The 19,154-nt window shown below is 42.5% G+C and overlaps 1 protein-coding gene across 4 annotated transcripts in view; it reads left to right on the top strand.

The window, feature by feature from the left end:
• Nucleotides 1-19,011, top strand: part of LOC143367016 (uncharacterized) — a 92,099-nt gene extending 73,088 nt beyond the window's left edge. For 3 of the 4 annotated variants that reach the window (XM_076808608.1, XM_076808607.1, XM_076808606.1), the window contains exons 3-7: nt 5,270-5,498; nt 7,311-7,453; nt 14,358-14,487; nt 14,571-14,753; nt 18,786-19,011. In XM_076808608.1, the coding sequence (XP_076664723.1) occupies nt 5,270-5,498; nt 7,311-7,453; nt 14,358-14,487; nt 14,571-14,753; nt 18,786-18,952 (852 nt within the window). In that variant the 3' untranslated portion in view covers nt 18,953-19,011. Of the gene's footprint in view, nt 1-5,269; nt 5,499-7,310; nt 7,454-14,357; nt 14,488-14,570; nt 14,754-14,820; nt 14,998-18,785 lie in introns of those variants that run through there. The other variant, XM_076808609.1, reaches the window with a different exon arrangement.
• The last annotated feature ends 143 nt before the right edge of the window (nt 19,012-19,154 follow it).

The following is a 19,154-nucleotide window of genomic DNA, read 5'->3' on the forward strand; positions in this document are numbered from 1 at the left end:
CGTCATCCAACTGCAACACCGTCGATAAAGGGCTCGCCCCATCATCGTAATCGTCATCGGAAGACCAGTTCCTCCAGTATGCCCGCTATTTTGTTTCGGACACACATTCGCGCTATTTCAACACTACTCTTAAGGGGGTAGACACGTCACGTGACCTGGCCGATTCTGCAGGTCGGTATTACAGCAGGTTTTTTGTGCACAGAAATGGTAATACCACAGACGAGGTATAGAATATAGAATATACCTCGTCTGTGGTTTTGCTATGATTCGACGTTAGCAGTCCTCCCAAGTAGGCGCCATCTCGTATCCACTAGCTGAACTAAATTTGTCACGTGACTTGCTCTGTATTATCACCAATATGGCGGAATTCGTATTTGGGAGTGCAGACACGAGAATACGCTTTTCGTCCTTGTATGAGCAGATTTTGAACTGGGTGAGGTCTCATTCGAAAGAGGAAGGTTCGGTGCAGCGCGCTCTGGTCATCGTTTGAGTCACAAAACTCTTTTAGTGACCTAAAAATACTTGGATTCATGCGGGTGTATTTTGTCGACTTTTGCACTACTTTGAACACTCAGATTATTAGATATCAACACAATCTCGTCGAGCCATGACCAGAGCGCGCTGCACTGAACCTTCCTCTTTCAAATAAGACCTCGCTCGGCCCAAAATTCGCTCATATAAGGACGAAAAGCGTATTCTACTGAACCCATGTTTCGGGCCAGATTATGTCGGTATACAGCGCACTGCATTACCCGTGTATACCCCCTTAAAGACACGTCCCATTAGTTACCCCTTACGCCCGATCTATGTATGCACTGCATTAAGGATACAATTATAAAAAAGAAAACCTGAACAATAGATTTTGAGGTCTGCAGAACTAACACATAATTAAGTAAAAATATAATTTCTCAATTTATGAAAGTAATGATACAGAAATAATTATTTATCAATACCATGAATTTTAAAAAGAGCATTAAATAAAGTATCAAATAAACAGTTTGCAAAAGTTTTTGACGACAATTATGGTTAAACAATTGATAAAAGAAAAATTAAGTAAACGTAAAATATGTTAAATTATCTATCATTAAGAGGGAATAATTTTTCCTCATTTTTCGGCGCAAATTGCATTCCGATATCTTTTATAGTTCAAAAGTTGTACGAAAAAGGCCCCAGATTCTTCAACCCGGACCGGGAAATTCCGAATAGCTCTTTGCGACGTTAATTTGAAAAAGACCATCCTAAAATTTTCAAAGCTCGGGCATCACTGCTATCCAGCGATCGCTGGCAGCTCTCCGCTGGGTCGGTGCATGGTTGTAGTGGAGACGTCCGTGAGGCGCTGTTGCCAACCACACCTGTTCGCGCGAGCGCGGGTTGCAACATAAAGTGCTGACCCGGTGTAGGAAAAAGTAGTGATGGTGTAGCAAATTAGATAAGAGCAATACTTAAATAGTATAAACCAGAGAGTTCAAGAATATTATTTTTTTTAAGAATGTTACAAGTTTACTAAGAAAAATATGTATATGAATATATTTTATTCAATATTTGAATAATTGAATAAAATAGTTCTTTTATGGATAAAACAAATATTAAATGTAATAATCAGTATCTATTATTTGCACTATATAGTGTCCAAGTACTGGGACGTATCCACGTATAGTACTTCCTCGCTAAGCGCTCGCTGGTCAGGACCGGCGTTAAGCACTCATCGTTAAGGGGGTATACACGGGTAATGCAGTGCGCTGTATACCGACATAATCTGGCCCGAAACATGGGTTCAGTAGAATACGCTTTTCGTCCTTATATGAGCGAATTTTGGGCCGAGCGAGGTCTTATTCGAAAGAGGAAGGTTCAGTGCAGCGCGCTCTGGTCATGGCTCGACGAGATTGTGTTGATATCTAATAATCTGAGTGTTCAAAGTAGTGCAAAAGTCGACAAAATACACCCGCATGAATCCAAGTATTTTTAGGTCACTAAAAGAGTTTTGTGACTCAAACGATGACCAGAGCGCGCTGTACCGAACCTTCCTCTTTCGAATGAGACCTCACCCAGTTCTAAATCTGCTCATACAAGGACGAAAAGCGTATTCTCGTGTCTGCACTCCCAAATACGAATTCCGCCATATTGGCGATAATACAGAGCAAGTCACGTGACAAATTTAGTTCAGCTAGTGGATACGAGATGGCGCCTACTTGGGAGGACTGCTAACGTCGAATCATAGCAAAACCACAGACGAGGTATAGTCTATATTCTATACCTTGTCTGTGGTATTACCATTTCTGTGCACAAAAAACCTGTTGTAATACCGACCTGCCGAATCGGCCAGGTCACGTGACGTGTCTACCCCCTTAAGAGAGCCCTAATTCCGAGCGATCGTTTCCCACTTCTTTCTGGCCGAAGGGGGAAGCGAGATGGAACGCTTTGCGTGCACGGCGGACGTGCGCGCCGGGCGCGAGCGTTCAGACTAAATCGTGACTACTCCACGCATACTTTATTATAATACATTTGAGATTATTGATGACCTTACTCTGAATTTTTATTCTTAGTTTAAAGCAGTCGCAGTACAATTTGTTGTATTCCATTTAAAAGTATATTTTCAACAATCCCAACAATGAAAAGACTTAGGCAGTTGCCTAATTATTCAAAGTAAAGTCATAAATAATCTCAAATATGTTGTTGCGCCGGGGCGCTTCCTCGTTGGCCACCCCGGCGCAAAGGATAGGATAATAGACGGGCGTACACACTGCACAACTATATTTCGGTACACAGAGCCGTAGCTATAAGTTTATACATTGGTACTAGCTAAACCCGTACGTCCGAACGCAATGGCGTTCGGTACAAGAGAGTCCATCTCATTAATATACCGATCGTACTCTTTAAGGGGGCTGCCTTTCTTCTGTCTTCAGATCCGGGCACCAGCAGGCTATGCACGGGCCTATACCCGGTGCTCGCAACAATATGTATTATAATAAAGGGCGAAAATTGACAAGTTCGCCTAGGGCGCAAAAAAGACTTGAGCCAGGCCTGTGTCAAGCTTTCACGGAAACCGTTTTCGTCTTTACAATGAGTGTTCACAACCATCGCGCACATCCGTCGCGCACGTAAAGGACGAAATGTCAAGCGTCCAAAAGACGGAGCGAGGCAAAATATTAACGTGTCATCTGTCTCGTACTGTTCATAACCGTTCCTCGCTCGCTTTCAGTCCCTCTGAAACGCTCTCGTTCCATCTCGCTCCCTCCTTCGTCGGACAAGAGCGAGACAGAAGTGGTGGGGATAGCGAAAAGTCTTCATCGTGCAGGACAAACCGAGCGCTCAGCAAAGAAGTACTGTATTAGGTCTTTTACCTTAGTGCTACAAGTGCGCCAGACAACGGCCAATGAAACTTACGCACTACTTTATGCTGCGGTTACACTAGTCCAGTCGCTGGATCATGCGAGTTGTTTGACTGGAAATCGGTCGATGTCTATAGTATTCCAGTGTTTTTTTAACCGTTGAAAGTGGTAGACTGTAATGGCACACAGACATATGACTGTACGTGTTTTGTAAACACATGCACACTCTACTACGCTTCAACCAGCACTGGATTGAACCGTCTAGACTATTCCAGTAATACTGGAATGTTGTGTTCTCGATGGTGGGGGTAAACACTGGATTGAAAAGTAGACTTTCGATTCAGCCCAAACCTGCTCGAAGGACGGCACTGTATTGGAATAAAAACACTGTTTACATTATTTCAATTCAACTCCGGTGCTGGATTGAATCACTAGACTGGACTAATATAAACCCAGCTTAACTTTGGTACCAGTCTTGCAATGACCCCCACCCCAGTGGTCGCTATCCTCCTTGTACTACATAACCCGTAAGTAGGCGCACTGGCAAAGTCATACAAGTGGGCGGCGACCCATTGTGGGCGCATGTGTAACCTGCGGCCCTGGAGAGCTAGCATCGGGCATGGGGAATTTTCCCTATGCCTGGTCACCGTATGGTCGGTTCAGCGAGTACACTTGATTCATCGAACACTCGCCTATTACTGTTTTGCAGAGTTGGGCATTATCTAAATAACGTATCAAATAAAAGAGACTTTGTCTTTATCCGTCGTCGAATAAAAATAACCCGAGTTATCGTTATTTGAAGCGCCACGGATGAATCCAGTTTATTCGACGTGAGTTCATCCGACGGCCACAGATACTTTGGCGACAACCTTTATAGGAAGCCGCGCTTCTTCGAGCCTCGATCCCCCGACGCCTGAGCCGAGCGAGATTGTATCGTTCACCCGTCTAAACTGGCGCCTGGAGTTGCTCGGGAATATGTCATCGATTATACAGAAACTGAATTTCTTTATTTTTCATCGTATCAATATGAAAGTGACACCAATGGAGCTCTAATTCGGCAGGCCTGCTCTGGCCCATATACAATCATTAAAAATAATTATATCATGTTTGGTGTCATTTTCACCAGAAAAACACCTGCATTCCATTGATGGTACTTCTGTGAATATCTAATACACAATAGAGAAATTGGCATTTTCATTATAGTATTTATTCGCTAAGAGCTCGCGGCTCGGGGCCGACGGTGAGCATTTAACGTAGAAGGGGCACGATTCCGAGCAATCATTTCTCGGTTCTTTCTTGCCGAAGGCGAGAGCGAGATGGAACGAGAGCGAGTCTAAACGCTCATGCCTGTCGCGCACGCAGATGACGCAGTAGCAGGCGTCCGAAAGACGGAGCGAGAGAAAGTACCAACGCGTCTTCTATCTCGTACCGTTCCTCGCTCGCTTTCAGTCCCTCTAACTCGCTCTTGTTGCATCTCGCTCTCGCCTTCGCGGGCCAGGAGTGAGTGAGAAGTGGTAGGAATACCTCCGAGCTCTTAACGTGTAGGCCAAACCGAACTCTTAGCAAATAAATAGTTTACCGAATGTGTTTGCTGTGTTTGTGTTTATGATTATAGAGCAGAGGTGCATAAACTAAAATCAGAACCGAATTGAAAACCAGAGAACTCTGCGATTCTAGGCGAGTACACACTACTGCCATTCCCCACCACCATCACCACTAATGATGTGGTTAGCAACGTAATAACTCCAGACTCAACTCTAACCCGGCGTCCAGAATCGTAAAAAGTTCTCCGGCTTCCAATTTGGATCTCCGTGCTCCTTTGCTGTAGAGATTAGGACCCTGGAAGAGGGTCGTTCGAAAGCTTCGACTCGAAAACATACACTGTGTATGTCCTGCGATAAAATGTGTTGTTTAATTAATGTTAAATGATGAGTTCACAGGACGCACAGAAGCCATCGAATGTTGCCGTTCCCAGAAAATGCCCCCCCTTATCGATGCCACTTTTAACTGAACGTCCTCTTGTGTTAACAACACACCTGGTGCCTTCATTGCCGATCAGTTTGTTCGAGGTACTTGTGGAAGCGGTTGAAGTTGCTACTGGAAAACCAGTAGTACTACTGTACGAGTCCAGAAACCATAGGCCGGTCGCAAAGGAAGTAGCTGATATTGGTACGTGTCTTTGTAACATTTTTCTATGGTAATGATGTTTTTAAAATAAAGGACATTGGTAGATAATGGCAACATTTTCCTACCAACGTAAAATGTTTGCAAATCATAAATCTACAGATTCCGAACAGCGAAATATTTCGAGATGAAGGCATGAAATGCAACCATTCGAACGTTATTTTATAGATAAAAGTCCATATTTTTACTGTATGTAAAATAGTATGTAACTTAAGAAAGATTAATTACACTAGTTTACGACATCCAAAAAAATCCACTATGAAATTCTTATGTAAGGTGGTCCCCTAAACTCAAAAATCGACATGAGACGAAATCCTATGGATACGTTTGTGAGATATCGTCCAATGAATATTTTGGTAATTTTTTAAGAAGACGACCCGACGTTTTTGTCCATATCTCGCGTTAGAGTTGACCGATTTGATCGCGACGACTCTTAAATTAAAGATAATTAAATTGCATACAAATCGGACCAATAGTTTAGGCGGAATCGAGCGAAACTTAAGAAAAATGTAATTCGAAGCGACGGCACCACGCCCAATAGCGAAATTAAAACCCGATTTGGCTCCGCAAATCGGCAGACTCGAGGTCCGACCCTCAACCAGGTAACACGGCTAACACCTACTTGTACACCTCAGTCTAGTTTAGTTGTTTTTTAATAAAGACTTAGTCTTTGAGTTTAAACAAACATGGTGCAGTTCACCCGGTGGATTCTTATCATTTAATCGAGGGGTGTCGAACTAGCGGCTCGCGAGCCGCAGTGGCTCCTTCTCCTCTTCGCCTGCTCCGTAGAGCCGTAGGAGAACGGCCCCCTCCACACCTACTTCACTCTGATGAATTTCTTCTCCCGGTGCCGCACTCTCTCCCTGCCAGGTCTCGTGCAACGCCTGGGGAAAAATAAGTGGGGGAACCGGCTGACCCGGGGCCCGATTCGTGCGGCTCTCGGAGTGGGGAAGTTCGACACTCCTGCTTTAATCAATCCCGAACACACGATTACGCTAGATCCCCTACCAGCCTTGCGAGTCATCACGCAGGGCACAACAATAGTGTGCAAGTAGAGTAATTCGTTTGTAAGACAACCCTATTTTTTCTTGGTGCCATACAAAACTGTGTAAAAATAGTTATCGAATTAAGGATTGGTAGTGGCGGAACACTTGAAAACTATCGATTTTTCGATAATTATTTTCACGCAGTTTTGTAGATGTTACAAAAAAGTTGCAACTTTTGTTTAAACTGTTTTTCAATATCCCTTACCGTTCTCGAGATATTCCACGAAAAAGAAAATTCTGAACTTTTTTCAACGGGTGATATCACCCTCCCCCTCCCTCGACCCGCACTATGGCACCAACAAAAATAAGGTTGTCGCACGAATGAACTACTCTACCTACTTACACACAAAGTTGCATAATTTTCTACATATTCGGATTGCCTAACTTCCCTTGTAAGCGACGTCGAAGAAACACGAGCTGCTGATCACAAAATTGCCGTGCTTCAAGCGTTTCTGATGCGTATATTTAAACATTAATAACTAAACAACGAAGCCTCCACCGCAATTTCGTGACTCTTGATTTTGGTCATAATTTGTCATTTAGAATGATCCATTTCACTTTCTACTGCCTGTTGCCGAACACCCTGAATATTAAAGCATAATTGATATCTGAAGTAAAAAATAACGGTACCAAACTACTTGATTCAACATTATTTATCAGGATATTCAATAATCAGTTCGATATTGTGGAAAACGATAATTGGTTATGTCATACGTATTTGCCAATAATTTTTATATAATTTCATTTTCAGCTATTTTACCAGGAGACGCAGAATGGGAAAATGGTGAACTTTTACCCGTAAGCTTTTGCTTTGAACATCACCTCAATAAAAATAATTCACCATGCGTTTATGCCGATGTAATCGTGACAAAAGACTGTGCTCCAAACGTTGAGGTAAATATGAAGATATACATGTACACTGCCGAACACAATACAGTGTTCCTCGGTTAAGGGGACTAGGCAGTCATATCGCTTGAAAATCAAGTATTTTTTGCGAATTAATTACAAGGAGATGAATACGAATTGTGACTAGTACTTTTGGGTAATGTTTGTTAATACTATAAACAGTAAAAAAAAATTATTTGAATAATGTATACGTATGTATGACAGCGCTACAGTTGCCAGATATATAGGTGTTTTTTTCTGGAGCCGCTGTAATTTTGCAGTGATTCTGGCCGTAAGAAATTGAATTGTGAAATATCCTCTGAAATTGATATTTTGCCCTAGCCCCCATTCTGCCCTGAACCTATTAAAAAAGAAAAAAAATTATAAGTATAGTGGTTGTAAAACTGCAAGTTTTAAAGAAATGTGATTTTTCGCCAGGGAGAAGAGCCATTTTATTTTTTTTTTTTTGGCAAAATAGGAGTTTTCACAAACTTATGCTTAGGTTCAGGTCGTAACAAGACATGTTTCATATATGTGATTTTTTTCAAATCGATTTGTATCTCCGTCTTTTCGCAAACACTGCAAAACGAAGAGGAAATATGATTCCGAGAAAAACGCGTTTAAAGTTTCGAAAGAGGAATTAGTCTACCTGCATGCACGCAGAAACGGTTTATGACGCGCTCGACCTTTTCGGCTGTAAAATCCTTAATTTTGCAAATTTTAACATAAACCAAGCGGCATTTTACTCGGGAAGGGTGGTATTTTCGAAAAATGCAACAAAAAAAATCGAGTCTGACTGCCTAGTCCCCTTAAGTTACAGTTATGGTACAGTGTTCCTTAAGACCCGCCGGCAGTTGCGCGTGTGTACTCAGTACACGGAGGTCAGTTTTTGGCTGTAAAAACCGTTTTACCGTGATCTATTCTTTCCAGCACCCCTATATATTCTTCCAGCAGACATTTTTGCATCATGCTACGTACTTGTCAGATCCAAATTCAGTTTGGAAAGGTCTCTGATTGAATGAAAACGAAAGTATGCCGCGTATCCTGCCGGAGAGTGTACCCGTGTACTCAAAAAGAGTTTCCCAGGTGTCCACCTCCGATTGCTTTGATTTTTGGATATGTTTTATAAGACCGAAAAATAAGATATACGTGTTTTTTTTAAAGCGGCCCGTTTTCATATTTATGGGGTGAGACCAACCCCCAAAGTTATAAGATTTTCAGATGTTCGTCTTCGACTGCTTTGGTTTTTGGATACGTTTTAGAGGACAGAAAAATAAGAAAGGTGTCTTTTTATTTTGGCCTGTTTGCATGTTTAGGTGGTGCAACAACGCATCAAAACCAAAGCAATAGAAGACGAACACCTGAAAACTTTATAACTTTGAGGGGTGGTTTCACCCCCTAAATATGGAAACGGGCCGTTATAAAAAAGCAAGTATATCTTATTTTTCGGTCCTCTACAACATGTCCAAAAATCAAAGCAATCGGAAACGAACACCTGAAAATCTTATAACTTTGAGGGGTGGTTTCACCCTCAAACATGCAAACAGGCCAAAACAAAAAAAAAAACACCTGTTTCTTATTTTTCGGTCCTCTAAAACATGTCCAAAAATCAAAACAATCGGGGACGAACACCTGCAAACCTTTGAGGGGTGGTTTCACCCCCGACAAATGCAAACAGGCCAAAATAGAACGACACCTGTTTCTTATTTTTCTGTCTTCTAAAACATATCCAAAAACCAAAGCAATCGGAGGCAGACACCTGAGAAACTCTTTGTGAGTACACGGGCGCGCTCTGCGGCAGGATACACGGCGTACTTTCGTTTTTATTAAATCAGGGACACTTCCAAACTGAATTTGAACCTGACAAGTACGTAGCATTGTAACCGTTATTCGCGGGGTTACCGTCCGGTGGAGGTATCGTATCGCCAGCTCAGGACGGTTCCCAGGGCCATCGATCGAATGACTAGACGCAGAGGTAGAGTACGACAATTTGTTCGGTCTTAGCGCTATGTACAGGGTATCCGGGCTAGGTCTATGCTGGCACAAAATGTGTAGGCGGCTTAACTTAAACCTTAAACTATCGCGAGTCGCGGTGTGTACGACGCGTATCGCTATCGTCGGTAGCGATTCGACGAAGTGGGAGAGGAAAGACGGTTTGACCGTTCGGTGTCCTGGGGGGCCAACCCTGGACCCTGGTCGGAGAGCCTGGTGCCCGTTCACCCAGTGGGCACAACCGCGAGCGATACGGAGGCTATAAGAACGCTCTCGAGAATAGAGGTGAATCTTTTCGGGAGATCGATGGCGGATAGCGGCCGGGATCCAGAGGATGGCTCACGCTATCCTTGTGGGAACCGTGGGGGGAGAGTATTCAAAAATGCGCAGTGACTCAGTCTGTCGACGCACTGGTGCTTACACGAGGGCTTGGTCTTTCACAGGAACTAGTGTCGGCACACGAACGTGGAATCGCACACAAGATCGCTGGGAGAGGCGTACTAATCGTACTAACGCTCTAGGCGTTCTCTCTTGAATAAGCCTTTGTCCCCGACCTATATGTCTTCGCCCGCTGATTTTCGGCAGCGAGAGAGTTACTCGGCGCGTAACCCTCTCGCGCCGGTTCCTGGTAATTGCGGACGAGTGGTGGGGGGCAAGACTGTTGAGGCAGCGCGGTTTCGCTACCTCGCGTGGTGGGGGGCAAGATCGTCGTCCCACCGCGGTAACTCGTTACAACATGATGCAAAAATGTACACTGGAAGAATACATAGGGGTGCTGGGTACACTATATCACGGTAAACGGTTTTTTCAGCCAAAACAGATCCCCGTGTACGGGGTACACGGCGCTACCGCTCTTGTAAAACGGCGCGACCGCCGGCGGGTTAATGGCTAGTGCTATCCTGACCTTTCCAATCCTATATTTTCGAGTGCCGAATGCCACCAATCTCAATGAAGCGTGAAATCGGAGGTGTCAAATTCGCCTACCACCCCGAATAAGCGCTTATTTCCTCTTGCGACTAGGGATGCTCTACCTCAGGTTGCCCGCACACGCACACTCTTGCAATTCTCTCACAACTCACGCAACTATTAGCAAGATACATAACAATTCCGCGCTCGGTTATTACCCGGGTCCCGGAACCTAGCCTCCATTCCATATAAGAGTAGACCTACACCCCTACCGATTTGCGACCTATCTGTGCAACACCAATCCTGGTTTCCTACCAATCAACAGTATATCCCTGCGCGGAACGAGTCTACTCTAAAGTGAAATGTAGTGTAAAGTGGACTTCGACTCCCTACCGGACGGGCCTCTGCTAAGAGATAATACTATCCGGACCCTGAAGTTATCAGCTTAACCGGGATCAACTGTACTTTTCAACCCCATGATGTAAGGACATTAGGGTGTGCTCTTGCACAGCCTTCCAGATTAGCCAATAACGTGCCCTTCCCAAGATCCTCCATATTGGATTGTCAACCAAATAGTGTAGAATTAATTTATCAACATTTTGATAACGCGTCCGCACACTTCCATATGCATTCATATACATACAAATTTTAATATGGCGGAAAGTGGGAATGCGCAGTAGAAGACGAAAATGAGCTGCCGATTGAGCACACCTAATGTCCTTACATCATAGTCAACCCCACTCTTGCTTCCCGAGAAACGCTACGAAAAATATCATTCCTATCTTTTTGGCACGAGGTTCTGTGGTGCCGAGGATAGCGCCGAACACCATGTGGCCGTGTCCATTCTGTCAGTAAATAATTAATTCGTTTAAATTTCTGACTTCTGTTCTAACAAACTTTTTCAACTGCTACGCTGATAATAATGCTAATGCGAAAATGATACTAATGCGAATATAATATTCTGAACAATATTCATAAACTACAAATAAATAGCGCTACAGAATGCCAAATTTTATTAGAACAGAAGTAAGGAATTAAAACGAGTCAATTACTGACAGAACGGCCACGGCCGCATAACGCCCACGATCAGTGGCCGTATGGTCCTCGCCACGAAACCTCGTATCATAGATGGGAATGCCATTTGCCCTATCATATAATAGCACCCAGATAGCACACAGACGTCTAAAAACGCCCAAAAGACGTCCTAAAGCTGCCCAGACCTAAAAACGGACGTACAATTGACGTCTTTCCGGCGTCTGCGCTATGTGGGATGTCTCGGAAGGAAGGGATGGGGTGGTCAAATAACTTGTTCAGCAGTGTATATGTAAATAGAATAATATAAATAAATATAAATAAACATTAAGTTCAATTTTGCCGGTGCTTATGAAAGTGGTGTAAGTCATGTAGTTTTTGTTTCGAAATATTTAGACTGTTGAGTTAGGGCGTATTAAAAAATATTTTTCCTTTATTGAACAAAATGTTTAACAACATATATGGTCTTCTAATGTTAAACTTATCTATCATTGTAAAATTTTATGAATAACTTGTACGAAAATGTTGTAGAGAGTTATCGCGAGGGTGGAATATCACTACTAACGAATTATAACAGTAACATTGTTTATTTCACATTAGCAAACTGAACAATTCTACCACACGACTCGTGATGTAAGACGGTATGGACAAAGTGTGTTGCTAAACGGTTAATTAAAACTATTCTCCGAAAGGTGGTTCTTCCACATTTCAGCCAGGAATTCGTCATTGACCGCACTGTCTGCCAGTTTCCTCAAATGGTGCCAACACTGTGTCGCTGTGCGGTCCCAGATATCCTCGGATTCCAACAATTTCCGGGCGCGTGTATGTACTATCCAAGTCGGACAGTCGTTTTATTAACTCTTCCTCGAGGATAACATACTTGTTTTCGTCCGGTAGGTTACAAATAATGTCTTCCACTTCCTCCGCGTATTTTCGGCCCAACTGTGCCACGACGTAACCAAATTTGGTCTCGACTTTGGTTATCCTGCCGATACGGAATTGAGCCTCCGATCACTTAAACACTGTGCAAACGGCCGGACCGATAAGATTTTTTTTCCGTATGTCCTGGATGGTCAAACATGCGATATGCTGTGAAAAGTTGAACGATCACCTGCTTTACATTACGATTCTCTTCAAAACTCTTTCTTTGTTCTCGTGGCTTTTGAAGATTGTTGCACGTTTTTTTTGTTAGTTCAATGTCATTTTAGTGAAAAGAAAAGATTTAAAAAATTTAAGAAAAACATTTTTATCCAAACTCTTTTCAACGACAAAAACTGTACTTCAATAACTAGGATTATCACCACACAAAGCGCGCCACGAGTTGGCGCATGCGCGGTCGAACCTACGCTTCACTGCGCATGCGCCAACACAGCCAAACCAGACGCTGCGCCATGACCTAGTACTCACGTAGCAACTCGCAACTTTAAATTCAACTTTTAGCAAACTTCTTTTCTTGCATTGAGTTATGCCCCGACGTCAACTAACTGAATACGAAGTCGCTCGGTTTGTGACTCTGTTGGAGGAGGGCCACAGCTAGCAACAAGTTACCAATTCCATTAGTGTTAGTCCGTCGGTTGTCACCCGTCTGTATGCTCGATTTCGAGAGAATGGACAGTACTCTTGGAGATCAAGGGAAGGGTGCAGACGTGCGACAAGTTCTCGAGAGGATAGAATGATTACCCGACATGCTCTTCGGGAGCCAATCGTCACTGCACGCGTTATTGCGGAACAAGTTATGAACCGCAGACAGAATCCGCCACGTCCGATCTCCTGTAGTACCATCAACGGCAGCGTTTGACATACTCTCGCCATTACGTGCCCTGGGGCCAGCGACAATGGGCAAGTGTCCTTTTTACTGACGAGTCCCGATTTTGTCTCCAGGGGAACGATTGATGGTGAACGCCATAATGCCAACCATACAAGGCCGGTCGTTGCGTTCAATGGTGGATCGGTTATGGTTTGGGCCGGGGTACCACGGTACTCACGTACCCCATTAATTGTCCTCCCACCTGGTGGGCTGGCCGCTGCACGGTACGTGGACGAGATTCTGCACCCTGTTGTAATCCCCCTGCGTCAACGTATGGGGAACCGCTTCGTGCTTATGCAGGATAATGCAAGGGCGCATACGGCACGCCATACGCTACGATTTCTGCGGCAAAATCGGATATCAGTTCTTGGCCATCCAGCAGTGAACCCAGATCTGAATCCTACTGAACATGTTTGGGATATTCTTGGGCGACGTTTGCGACAACAGTACCCGAACCTGCCGAATTTGGGACAATTAGCACACGCCCTCCGCCAATTTTGGCACAGAATTCCCCAACAGAAAATTCGTAACTTCATTAACATGCGCAACCGATTGAGGAAAGTTATCATGCGGAGAGGTAACAACATTATTAGACCACACACAAATACACACACACACACAACGCGCGCGTGTGCCCACATTCACACACGCATCGGAGAGGGAGTTTGGAGTCAGAAAATACTGCGGGAGTGACGAACCGCAGGGTCTCATCTCTCCATGCTGACGCGCAGACAATGAAATATAAATCCGATCGCGCATGCGCCAACTCGTAGCGCGCTTTGGGTGGTGATAATCCCAGTTATTGAAGTACAGTTTTCGTCATTGCGAAGAGTTTGGATAAAAATATTTTTCTTTAATTTTTCAAATCTTTTCTAGCTCTTGATAAAACAGTATCATAATGGATTAAAAAAATTGAATCCTTGATTCAGAAACTAGAAACTTCAATACCACTTTGACCATTTCTCGCAGAGGTACAGCCATTTGAAAATGACCAAAATTTTCAGGAAATTATAGTGTTCCTTTAATTTTGACGCGGAGTATATAAATCAATATAAAATAAAATAAGAGAAATCTCAATATTTTTTAGGTTTTTTACTTACACCACTTTCATAATCATCGGCACCATTATGAGCATAAGCGTACCTTTATATGTTATTATACATTTTAAAATTCCAGGACATCACAGATCTTCGCGGCCATAGATGTTCTCTGCCGGACAGAAAGAAACAAGTTGGAGCAGCTGCATTATTGTTCAATTATTTATATACTAGAGGGGAAAGTCCCGCTTTCTTCGGTAATACTCTAGGTCAGTATATTACTGTTACGGTCAGTGCAATTGCCCATTCCCGTGGGCCATGAGAATGGCAACTGTTCAACATTATTTTTCAGACGCTGATTCTCAGGTCGCTACCTTGCAAATGGTGGCAGGAAAGCAAGCTGAAATTGGAATTATAGAATCACCTGTGATTAAATGCCATAAAAACATGCTACCGGGAATCGAATCAGTTCATACCTTAACTAGCTTGGGGCCTTTACCACCTTATCGTATCATGGTGACAAAAACGTTTTCAGGTATGCATAAACCACGATGTAATAGACAGATGTTACGACCGGGGGATGTGTGATTATTAGCTCCCAGTTTTTCTGGCTGCCGGTACATTGGCGCCCTAGGAGAAAAAACATATAAGGCTGACTTTTTGCGCATAATACTACCAATTACCAATATAATCTCATAAACGCACAAGTACGTGGTTTTCTGACAACGAGACCTCTCGCGGCGACCAGAGAACCACCCAGTAATCATCACAAAACGCTGCTGGGGAGAGGTGCTAAGTTTTAGGCCGGTATTCATAGTCGCTACTTATTCTTAAGCAAATGCTTAAGCATTCGGCATCCTTCACTAGCTACTAGGTTAGTAGAGGATGCCGCATGCTGAAGCATTTGCTTAAGAATAAGTAGCGACTATGAATACCGGCCCTACAGTCTTACACCGTAGTATAGATAGACCATGGACCTGAGCCATGAACATGGGAATATAGGGACGGACTAACAGTTGCCACTTTAGGCGAGGGGAGTGAAGCAGCTTCTGAGGAGTGGAGAACACGGTTGTGTTGTAAACTCTTACTCGATGAAAATGAGATTGTGCTTGCGCGATCACAACCAATCGCCAATGCGGCACCAGAGTGCATATCACGTGACCATAGTTCCCCGCTCCCCGGAAGCTGCTTCACCCCCCCCCCCCCTCAACCATTGCTACGTCCTTATATTCCTATGTCCATGATCTGAGCATAGCAACAGGTTCATGGCATATAGTCCAATGAAATTATAATCTGTCTGCGGGATAATTCCCAGCAAACTATATTTTTGTATGTGCCTTTATTTCGCCATTTTAAACAATATATCAAAAGTCCCCATCGATGTGACCTCTGCTAAAAATTGTACTCACAAGGGGAGGACATCATGTGATAGATATCGATTTGGATGAGCCTTGGCACGATGGATCTATGTCGAAAATAAGTAAATAGGTGTCCGAGAGTTTTAGCCAATAAGCCTTGATAATAGAGATATTTACAAGAAAATTATTAAAAACTTATTATTAATAAAAATCCCACACTACCCTGGCGCCCCCGGGGGAATCACCTCTGAAGGAGTCGGGGTGTCTTATGAAGATTTCCGCACGTTAAAAAAAACTTTAATTGTATTTATCCATTTAAAAGAATTAATAATGAACGTTACTACCGTTACCTTTTTTCACTGTTCATACAGTGTGGAAAAAAATATAGTGTGAAAAAAAATATATTAGACACAGGCGGAATCGAAATCACAACCGCAACAACGCCACGCAGACGTCTTGCCGAATGCTCGACGGCATATTTTTAAATTCATGTTAACTTTTATGCTCTATACGGACACTATGAAATGTTTAATAATTTACATGTAAATATCTGTATTATTAAGGCCCATTGGCTGAAACGCTCAAACACCTACATATTTACTTATTTTTTTCAAAGATCCATCGTGCCAAGACTCATCAAAATCGATGTCTATAACACGATGTCCTCCCCTTGTCAGTGTCAAAGGTAAAAAATAGAAAATATATAAAAAAAAATTATGTTATACGATTTTATTAAAAATGTAGTAAAAACTAAATTAAAATGCACTAAAAACTAAAAAATAATTCTCTTCTTGTACTTCAATTTTGATGGTGTTAATATCACTTTAAATACAATCTTGGGACACCATGTGCAACCAAAAGTTGAAGTATTAAAGTGATTCATATCCTATTACGAAATATCGTGCCCCACGATTTTATTTAAAGTGATATTAACACCATCAAAATTGAAGTACAAGAAAAGAATTATTTTTTAGTTTTTAGTGCATTTTAATTTAGTTTTTACTACATTTTTAATAAAATCGTTTAACATAATTTTTTTATATATATTTTTTTTCATTTGTATTTGAAAATTATTTGAAGCTCAAATAACTCTGGGAGTAGAGAGCGCGAGAGAGGGGGAACGTGCTCGAGCAGGATAGAGATAGATGGCGTGCCACTGATTGGTTGCCGCCATTTGTGACAAAAACGGTAGTAGACAGAGAAAGAAAACGTAAAAAAGAAAGAGACAAAATACGGATAGAAAGAGATAGATAAGCAAGCAGCTTGGAAAGCAGGTAGTTTAGTGAATGTTTAGGTTATGTTTATTCTGGTTATGTCACGAATGGCTGCGGTTATACCGATCACTCCCTTGAGGATCACTATTGCAAACTGTAGAGCATGATGTGAGGAGGTAGGTGTCAGAGTGAGAGGGAACGGAGATTAGAAAGAGAGAAGGATATTAAGGACGGCGGTTTTTTTTTTAAATAGTTTATCATATGTTGCGGATAGAACACGATTTTTTGGATTAATAATTATTTTGTGTTAAGTAAGTTACTCGTGAAACTTATTGTGGGATGTAACGAAGGGCTTGTGTTTTTAGAAAATACTGTGAAAATGCGTATATTATTTATGAGTCACAACCAATTACATTTTTACTTACCTATGAGTCATCTCAGAGAAGCTACAACGAAATTTACCGACAATCGGCATGGCCACTTGATTCTGCGACACTTAATCCAAAATTAAAGCGTACCTATCTACTCGCTAAAATCCATTGTTTCCATTATATCTACTTCGTATAATAGTCCATTATGTTATCGAGACACACACGCGCAGAAATCACACAAAACACAGAATCAATAACACAAAAAAAATAAAAAAACTATCAGATGGAAAAAGTGATGGACACCGCTTTCAAGGGTGAGTCTACACCTCTGGATCCTCCACCTCAACACCTCCCGTTTCCTCCCACTCACATAAGTACACACACCATTTCCTTGTTGCCTTCAAACAAACAAAGGAGAAATCATGATCAATATATCGACCCGTTGAAACCCAACTGGGCTTTATAAGTGTATAAGTGGGCTCGATATGTGTAAATGAGAGGTAGCAGGAGCGAGTAGAACAACTACATATATGAGGCTCCCGAACACTACATCGAACATCTACCCTGATAGCCAGATCTGGACAGCAGAATCTGACGTCAGAACTGCAGCAGTCTGTGTCCGCATTTGGCTGCGTTCTGATGTGCAGAGCCTGAGGTGCAGTGCCTGATGTCAGATGGACAGCAGATCGACAGCAGATTTCGCCGTCTGCTAGGCACAGCAACAGCGCCATCTGTAGGCAATTGCTTGGTAATTCTGGACCTCAGATGGCGCTGTTGCTGTGCCTAGCAGACGGCGAAATCTGCTGTCGATCTGCTGTCCATCTGACATCAGGCACTGCACCTCAGGCTCTGCACATCAGAACGCAGCCAAATGCGGACACAGACTGCTGCAGTTCTGACGTCAGATTCTGCTGTCCAGATCTGGCTATCAGGGTACATTCCACTGCTGGTGTGAGTGGCTCTACACACTCTGATTTTTGCGTAAACTTTAACAATCTTTGCGTCTAAACGGTGCGTTTGCGGCACATGGTTTCTCTTGAACTCTGTTGAGACTGTAAACTCATATTCGAATACTCCCGCCACCTGTTGCAGGCGTGCGGCCATTTTCTGTTTACTTTTTCATATGTTCCATAGTAAAAGTGAACGCCAATCACTGCGTTTTGTAAGACTACAAAGAACGCATCGTGTTTCTTTTCCCTCCTCAACCGCGCGATCCCAAAATCCTGCCCCATCAAACTCTTCTCTTTCTCATGGAGCAGAGCATCTTGATGTAAAATAAAACTTTAACATTGATTTTCAATGCGATAAACAATTTTGCGGCAAGTTATTTTTACAAATGTCCACCCGCTGAAAGCGGTGTTCATCACTTTTTATACATAGGAAAGAGCTACAACTTTTTCCAGTTTCTACAAGCACCCTGTACATGTACACAGGTACATAGTCTGCTACTTGCAGACAAAAATGAAAGATGACAAATGTACGAATATGTACCAAATAGCAGTTGCAAACCACTGAAATATCTTGTCTGAGTAGTATTCTTATGGATAGAAAATAAATGTTTACACACTGTATGCTTTACGTCTTTTTCATGAAATGAATCACACGTTATTTATTTCATTTACAGATGTTCTGGCAAGACAAATCACAGCTTACCTGCTAAACATAAATCAAGATAAGGAATGGGTGGACAGATTCGCACCATTTGGGGTCACAAGTTTCACAAAGAATTTCGCGGAACTTTACGGTCAGAATGGTACAAAATATGTAGCTACGAGCGTACCATATTACTAAAGATTATGTTACTTTCATTACATTATAATATATAATAGACATATCACTTCTTCTTTATACTCCTTTATGTTCCTCCTCGCCATACATTAAGTTCAATAAATATAATAATCCAGTAATCAATTTTCTATATGTACAAACTAGTCTGAAATGTTGTGCCACTTGAATAGCCTAACAATTTTATTTATGTTCTATAGTGGATTTA

This window comes from Andrena cerasifolii, chromosome 3 (genome assembly GCF_050908995.1).
Source record: "Andrena cerasifolii isolate SP2316 chromosome 3, iyAndCera1_principal, whole genome shotgun sequence".
Taxonomy (NCBI): domain Eukaryota; kingdom Metazoa; phylum Arthropoda; class Insecta; order Hymenoptera; family Andrenidae; genus Andrena; species Andrena cerasifolii.